Consider the following 8,604-nt stretch of genomic DNA (forward strand, 5'->3'; position numbering starts at 1 on the left):
AATGTAAAATGAAAAAGAGCAGCAAAAGGAGTCCTTACACTACCTTTCATGCTGTGAAGAGGAACAAATGACCGACATCCATTTCTTAATGCAGTTATTTTCCTGATTCATCAGAAGGATTATGACAGTAAAATTCTGTAAATTGTTAAAATTTATTTTTCCCAACTGATTGATACAGTACTGTACCTCGTGAATTCTTTGGGTTGAAACTCTTCTTATCTGGTTCTGCTGCTGGAGATGCATCTTCTCTCAAGAGATAAGGAAGATAACTGCATTTATTACAGCAGATTTCAACAGCATGAATTCCAAAGATGTTCCTATATTGATGCAGACACACACCATCACGCTACCAGTAATCCATTGTAACCAAGCTTTTATTGTCATTTATAAAAAAATAGAGTTATTTACATTTGCAACTTATTTGATGGCCTCTTCTTTTATTACAGCATTTGAATTTGAGGGTAAACTTTTCAAAGATAAGCATGACAGTACAGGAAAAATGTTTAAAACATTGTGAATTCTTATTATTTTGCAGCATCATAAAATTCATTCTTTGTAACACATGCACTGTGGTGTTAGGGTATGCAGAATTCCCTTCCAGATTAAGACACAGAAACTGTGCCACATTTCTGGGAACAGTCCCACACTATTACATGTGTCATTTCAAGACATAACCAGAGGAATTAGTTTAATTCCAACGGATGGTAGCCTAAGTGCAGAATGTAGCCACTTACATGTCTTTAAGAAGACTGGCTAAAGGACAAAAAAAAAAAAAAAAAAAAAAAGAAAAAAAAAAGTATGACTACTCCTTGCATAGTTGCAGTAAACCGGATCCATGAATAAAAAAGCCATCAAAATATATTATAAATCTATCTGAGATTCAAAGCTACTCTAAAATACTGCTTTGCTTTAGAATACAAATAACACTGTTTGAAGTTAGTTTGTAGAGTTGTATTTTGGTCCATGCTGTTAATTCTATATCATTATATTCTTCTTCCATTAGTTTAATAGCCTCAGAACAACAGGTCCTCAGGCAGTGGTAAGAATGATGAAGCCAAAGAAGGCCTTTCCAAATCTCAGACTTAGATGCTTGCAGTCAGTTCATAAAAACTGATTTCCACTTTCTCCCTTCCTTACTGCTTTCAGTAAAGTTCCCTCAGAACGCTTAGGGAAAAGAATCACGAGGGACACAGATTAAACACTGCTGGAGATGGGTTTGTCCCCATCTTCTAGTCTTTAGCTGATAAACCACAGCTCTCAAAAATATCCAGCCCATAAGAAAAAAAGATTAAAAAAAAAAAACAAAAAAAACCCAAACCCAAAACAAAAAACAAACCACAGTTTACTTTGACTATGCAGTAGTTCCACATAATCTGCTGGCAGTAGAAACTTCTTTGGTATCAGAGTCAGGTCTCCCTGAAACCACAAACGGCCATGTCTGTAAAAAAAGGGGGGAAAAAATTAATATTAGAAAGTTTATCCTGGTATGAAACTGGAGCTCTATTACTGATAGATGTCTAACTATTCAGTTGCAAACACGTCACCATTTTTTTAGTCCCTGTGGGAAGCACAGAGAGCTGAGTTCCTCTAGCAAATATTTTCATTCCATTTTTCATTGCAATTAAATGCTCTGCAATAGGGCTGCAACGGTGAGGAGCAATTGTTCTCCTCAAAATGCAACCCCTATCTTGCTTTGCAACTTGCTTTGCGTAATTCTTTAAAGAGAAAGCACAGAAACCCTGCCAAAGCTATCACTCCGCACTATATAAACAACCTTTATACCCCCGTGGCATGCATCAGACATTTAGTTTTGTACCGATGAACTAATGACGGCTTGCGTGTGCTCCAAGCCAGCCCGCGGGGCTAATTACTCCTTTTTCGGACATGGAGCTTGCGTAATGCCCGAGGAATTTATTTCTTTAGGGTTCCCTAAATTGACTCCCCAGAACGGGCACATCCGCCGTCACCGTAGGCCAAAACCCGCTCTTGGGTCGCCCCCAGGTCGAGGAGCACTGGGGATTCAGGAAGAAATCGGGGCTGCCCGCGGCTTCTCCTAGGAGGGGAACACCTTGAGAGCCGCCAGCCGTGCCCGGTGTGGGGTTCGGGCCGGCGGGGCTATCCCGGGTGCTACCCCGGGGGTTCCCCCGCGATTCCCTGCAGGTGCCCCTCGCCGCACATCCCGAAGGAGCCTGGGTCTCCTCCCGCCTCCGCGCCCTTCCGCGCCCCCCTCTCCCCACTCCCCGCCGCACCAGGTTGACGGGGTGGACGTATCCGTTCTCGTATCGGTCCTCCTGCAGGAGCTGCCGGAGGTGGGCGATGTAGCTGGACGCCAGGCGCAGCGTGTCCAGCTTGGAGAGCTTGGTGTCGGGCGGCACCCACGGCAGGCTGGTCTTCAGCCGGGAGAACGCCTTGCTCAGCACCCGCATCCGCGCCCGCTCCCGCGCGTTGGCCGCGTTGCGCTGGGACTGCTTCCCCTCCGGCGCCGGCCCCCTCGGCCCCGACACCGCCTTCTTGCCCCCCGGGCCGCCGCCCCGAGCCCGCTTCCTCTTGCAGCCGCTGCCCGCCTGCCCCGCCGCGCAGCTGCCCTCGCCGTCCTCCTCCTCCTCTTCTTCCTCCTCCTCCTCCTCCTCCGCCGCCGAGGAGTTGTCCCCCGAGGGGTAGAGGTCCCCGCGGGGCTGGCGCTTGGCGGGCGGCTGCGGGTAGTCCAGCTGCAAAGCACGCAGGTCCATCTCGGGCAGCTCCTCCGCCTCGCTCCCGGAGCCCGTGGACATCGCCCCGGGAGGGAGGCAGGGAGGCGGGCGGCGAGGCAGGCAGGAGGAGGCGGACGGACGGGGCGCGGAGTGGGCCCAGCGCGGGGCGGCCCCTCCGCGAAGAGTCCGTGGGGGCGCGGAGGGGCGGGGGGGTGGGAAGGGGGGCGCGGCGGGGGGATGCGCCCCTTGACAGCGCTATATATCGGGTGTCTGCCCACCAAACCATCTGCCGGGCAGAGGGGAGGAGTGGGGGCGCGGAGGAGGGGGTCGGACCCTGCTGAGCCCCTCTCCGGGGGCGGTGCCTCTCCGCGCTGCCCGGCGCAGCTCTGCGCGCAGCCCCCTGTCCCCTGCGCGGGGTCAGCTTCGTGAAGTGGGGAAGAGGCGGGGATGCCTTCAGACGTATGTGTGCTCTGGGGAGTCAGGCCGCCGTGCGAATGGGCTCTTTTCCACGGATCCAGAGCCCTCTCCCCTCCCCGGAGAATGGAAAACAACCCCAGGGCTGATCCCGCTTGTGCTTCCGCGGGGAGCGGGACGCAGCCGTCGGTCTCTAAGGAGGCAGCGGCTGGGCTAAGGCTTAAGAGCCGCCCGGGGCTCGGCCCTCTGCCCACATGTGTTCGCTCCCCCACCGAACTTCGAGGTCGGGGGGGTTTCCCCGACTGATAACCCCGCGTTATCAGTCCCTACCTCCCGCAGCCGAGCGGGGATCAGGCTCCTTCCCCTGCTCTGCCCTGCCGGAGGGGCAGCTGTGCTGCCCGGTGCCCCTCCGACGGGGCGGGCCGGGGCAGCAAGAGACGCGGCGCTTAGGGGTGCGCTTGCGATTTGTGAGGAGCAATGTAAAAACGTCGCTGGGAACGCAGGGAGTGTGTTTTGAAGGTGTCGGTAACTTAGGGTGAAGGTACAGGCTGTAACAAACGAGTATAACGAGTCCGGGGGCTTCTCCGTCCTCAGAGCAGTTAATTAAAAGCTAATTAATTGGACTGTGTACAGCTCTGTGTCACGGAGCAAATTAAACGAGAGAGCTTTTCGAGTGTTTTGTGTTTGTTTGGGGTTTTTTTTAACAAATCCCGTACTACAGCTTTTGTGTAGTCCTCGAGAGAGTTGGGGACACAGCATCCACTGGAAATCCAAATTCAATAGGGTTATAAATTAAAAAACAACAACAAACAAACAAACAAAAAAACCCAAACATCCCTCCAACACACCAAACTCTTCTTTCCAAGATGAATAACTAGCATTTAATTTCTCTCTGGCCTTCACGGTCCTGCCTGGATACAGCTAACCAGAATAAAACTTAAGTTCCCAGAAAAGATTGTAATGACTACAGCAGGTGGAAAGACCTTGTCCTACAATTTTTGCTCCCGTTTTTTCCCATCTATTTCCCTCCCTCCCGAGTGGAACCTTCCCGGCTTCAGCCCCAAACTTTCCTGGCACCGCCGGCCGCCCTCTCGCCCAAGCGCTTTGCACTTCATTCCCCGCCAACCCTGTGGTCTTACTACAGGCCACTTAAGGCTGTATAAACCTCGGCTTCACCCGCTGGGGCTAGAACCACATCAGAGCCGGGCTTAACAGCAGCCATTCCAAGTGAAACTTGACATTTCTTGAACCACCGAAACCGGCAGCTGATCTTGCAACTGGATCTCTTGAACTTGGTTTGACACTGCGGTGGCTCTGGCTGGGTCCCACACGCTGTACGGTGAAAGGTGCTGGACTTCGGGGCTTGCTCTGCCTCCCCAATTAGCCTACATTATCCATATATATATATATATGTATATATAAAGGTACTGCAGGGCAAGAGATATAGGTTTACTTTTTCCCTCCATCTGGGTTGTTTATACAGGTGCTGCCTGAACGCTTTCCCTGCTAAAGATTAATGGGAGAAAGGGCTGAATTTCTTTAAACAAAAAGGAAAATGGTACCCGGTCTTAAAAGCCACAATGGCGAATCTCACCTTTCGCGCCTACCTCTGCCTCGGCGGGTTAAATGCAGCGCATAATGGATGCTTGGTCTCATTTAATGAAGAGACTGGGGGGAAGGGAGAAGGGAGGGTGGAAATAGGGTAATTTTCAGATCGTCTTTGCCTGCTTTTTGGTTAGTAAAGGAACCGGGAAATGCAGTAAATCAGGAGTCAGCCTTCGGGGTTACTTCGGATTTGCACCCAACGAAACCGAACAAAACTGACTTCTCTCACATCCATCAACCTCTAATTTCTGCGACCCTGACCGAGATATTATTTTCAGGATAAAAGTCTTTGATGGGGCCAGGGCATTACGTCATGCATCCATTTGTCCTCGAGTCCAGACTTAGATCCTCCATGCTCTCTGTATGCTGAGTAAGGAAAATATCTCTGGTGTATCAGGGCAGCATTATAGCCCGTTATCAGGTGCAGTCCGTTGCCCTTCTCTCTGTTAAAGGGTAAAAAAGACAATTTGATCTCCGAGGCCAGCATCCCTCCGCCGCTTCAGGGCCCATCCCCGCAGTCTGTGGGTGGTGCGGGGGCACTCCGGCCCTGCAGAACCCAGCGTGTGTGAGGAGGCAAAGGAGCAGCAGCTAAAGCAGCTCCTGCGAGAAAAGCAGCTAGAGAGAGGGTCTTCCTAAAGGAGCTTTGCTTCTGCCACCCGTGTTGGCCCTGAGGCCCCAAACCGCAGCTTTTCTCTGCTGAGGGGACAGCCCTGACTCATGGTGGGCGCGCTGGGACGGAGTGTTTTGTCTCACACTTTTCCAGAAGGCATCTAGGGAAATAAATTTAACCAACTAACCCAAGCAAAGAGGAGTCCACGAAACCCAAATTTTTCCTCTATCTTTGAAACAGATCAGTGTTTCGTGTTGAAGCTGAGGACCGGCGAGGGATGACGCTGCATTCCGCGGGGCGCAGAGCATCCCCGGGCAGGGCGGGGCCGGGCAGGGGCCTGGGAGCCGCCATCCCCGCGGTGTCTGGGGTGAGGCAGAGGGGGTATAACACTTTTATTTCTTTCCTAAAGCTTCAGAATAAATTATAGCAAAGAAGGAAAGAGAACGACAACAAACAAAATAATCCAGAGGCAGTCTTTAAAACGTAGGTTATCTCCGAGGATAGGAGGGGAACTTCTAAAAGCCCCATGTCTTTGGCATTCATCCTCTGGGGTGTAGGCAGCAACAAAGCAGGGTGGAGGAGGGAGATGATATCTTCTCTGTAAAGTGCTTTAAATAAGGCTTTCCTTTGGCGTTTGTCCTTTCCTCGAACTCGGCTGCGTTATCGAGTCACTTTGCTCCGACCTAAAGTGCACTTACACTTTTTGGGAAAGACCTCTATGTAACAAGGGCGTTTTTATTCATTTTCTCGCTGTAGTGAGGGAGGCAGGGTGCCTCTGGGCGGGGGAGGAGGACAGCCTCTGGCAAAAGTCTCAGTCTCAATCTCTCTGTCTCAGTCTCTCCACAGGCGTCTACAGAAACACACATCCAGGATGCCTGAAAGGGATTCAGGGCTCCTGCCAGCAAGGGATGCTTGACACTGCTGGTCCTGTACGAAAAGCAGGTGCACAATTTATAGCTTTTAAAAATGCTGCCTAAAGCAAATATACCTCTACAAGCCTAAAATCCCCCAGTAAAGGCACCCAGTGAAGAAAGAAGTGTGAGATGTCCCTCATCCTCCATTCTTCCCTCCTCTCCCCCTCCCGCCCCAGTTCCTGCCCTCGCTAAAAGCGCCTGTACCAGGGGTGCTGTTTGCTACATCTCTTGCCGTGGATGTCCTCTCCTTAGTCAGAGGTCTGGCACGGGTCGAGGTACCACTGAATGATGCTCTCTCCTACTGTCGTTTCCTTCAGGTGGCAGCGCCGTGGTGCCCGTACCTCGGTTCTCCGGCAGCCACTTAGCTGAAGATGCTCCCTGTGAACCAGACCAGCTCCCCAGGGGCTTGGGGGAATCCCGAAAGGAGCACTGGGGAATGCAGGAACGTCCAGACCATGCGGTTATTGGAAATGGGTGTGTGTATATCTTGCGGGGAGACTGGGGAGGGAGGGAATCATAGAATCATAGAATTGGCTGGGTTGGAAGGGATCTCAGAGATCATCAAGTCCAACCCTTGATCCACTACCGCTGCAGTTACCAGACCATGGCACTGAGTGCCACATCAGTCTCTTTTTAAATATCTCCAGGGATGGAGAATCCACCACAACCCATTCCAATGCCTGATCACCCTTTCGGTAAAGAAATTCTTCCTAATATCCAACCTAAAGGGAAAGGGAAAGGGAAAGGGGGAAGTTTCCCCCCAAAAAAGTGTCTTTCCACCGTATAAGAAAATTAAAAACTACTCAGCGGGTCAAGCCATGTCAAATAAAGCAAACAGGGCATAAATGAACCGCTGGAAGGAGAGGGGGGGAAAAAAAGAGTAGTATTTATTTACTAGGATTTATTTTGCCTGGCGACTGCGAACCATCAAGGGAAATGCTCAACTATTCAGTTAGTGAAAGGAGTACAAACCCGGGGTTAAAACAAAACCCCCGCCTCCCCGTGCCCCTCCTCGTCCTCCCCGACACTCTCCCGGGGTACCGGGGCTGCTGCCGCTCCCTTGCCGCAGCCGACGGGCCCTACCCCGCCCGGCGCAGCCACCGCTGTCCCTGGCTCTGCCGGGTCGGTCCCGCCGGAGGAAGCCTCTTGGCTCCAGGGGGAAAAGGTCCCCGCTGCGGGGCTGCTGGGAGCCGAGAAGGAGCCAAGTCTCCTGGGGTGCTGTGCGGGGGATGGCCGGTCTGCTTATGCCTCCTCCTGGGCTGCGGGGAAGGTCCGTGCTCCTCGCTCAGCAACCCTCAGCATAAGCGGGGATGTGCTTTTAATAAAACTAAAAAACAAACAAACAAATAACTGGGTTGTTCGAACCGCTGATTTCCCGCCCCGCATCACAAGGGAAGAGGATCCTCAAAGAGGGAAAGCATCGCTCCCCTTTATTTACTCCTTCTCCCCGTCGTTTCCAGCGCAAAAACGACAGGGAGAGGTTATCAGCAGTAAAGAATCTCTGCTTTCCATCAGTGAGTTTTCCTCAGGTATCCCCAACTTTCAGCAAGGTTTCCCCAGTGGAATAGCCGGGCAACCTCTCTAAATACCTCCTGGCGCCAGAAGAAAGTTCTCATGTAATAGATACCCACTGGTGTGAGAACACAGATTCTGCTCACTTTGTCAGTCAGCCTGGGTGGGGGCACTTGAGGAGGGGGGGGAGCTGGGGATTTCTTTTAATTAGAAAAAATGAAAGGAGTGTTTTTAATTTTTTTGTTTGTTTGTTTGTTTTTTAATTTTTTTTAATGGTGCCTAGAGTTGCTCTTGGTCTAAACGGACGAGCCTTAATAGCGCTGCTTAAAGCGCAGTTTGTTTCTTCTCTTGGAGCGAATTAGCTGGAATAACAAGCAAACATCAGGCAAGAGGAAACACTGTGTTAGCCTCCTCCTAGTGTTTCACTCTTAGAGGGAAGCCCACCGGAGCAAGACGGAAGAGATGAGGAGAGATAACACCAATACAGCCCTTCATTATACTTGAGTGCTCCACCACACTCCCTGCTTTGGCTGAGCAGACGGAGTAGTGCAGCTTCCCCAGGAACCACCGCTAATGAAGTGTCAGTGGGGACACTCCGGTGGGGCACACAGGTGGTGAGGTGGCTTCCTGGTCAGCAGGGACAAAATCCCTGCCCAGAGTTGCATGGCATCGAAGAAAAGTCAAGCACTCTGGCATCACTTGCTGTATGGAGAGGAGGCTGCAAAGGGCAATAAAATAACACACAGACTGCAGTCACTGCAGCTTTAGATTCAGTTGTTTGGTTCTTTTGTGAAATTATTCCTCATTTTCTCTAGGGGACAAAGTTTCTGTGGAAGGCACCTAAGGCTGTCTCCTGAAC

General features: G+C 51.3%; 1 protein-coding gene across 1 annotated transcript; it reads right to left on the reverse strand.

The window, feature by feature from the left end:
* Nucleotides 1-358: 358 nt before the first annotated feature.
* On the reverse strand, nucleotides 359-2,891 carry MSC (musculin). Its single transcript, XM_071737771.1, has 2 exons — nucleotides 2,250-2,891; nucleotides 359-1,438 (listed from the first exon to the last, which is right to left on the reverse strand). The coding sequence occupies exons 1-2, from the start codon at nucleotides 2,769-2,771 to the stop codon at nucleotides 1,352-1,354; spliced, it is 609 nt and encodes a 202-aa protein (XP_071593872.1). The 5' UTR covers nucleotides 2,772-2,891; the 3' UTR covers nucleotides 359-1,351.
* Nucleotides 2,892-8,604: the final 5,713 nt, after the last annotated feature.

The sequence above is a fragment of the Heliangelus exortis genome, chromosome 2 (genome assembly GCF_036169615.1).
Source record: "Heliangelus exortis chromosome 2, bHelExo1.hap1, whole genome shotgun sequence".
In the NCBI taxonomy this organism is placed as follows: Eukaryota; Metazoa; Chordata; class Aves; order Apodiformes; family Trochilidae; genus Heliangelus; species Heliangelus exortis.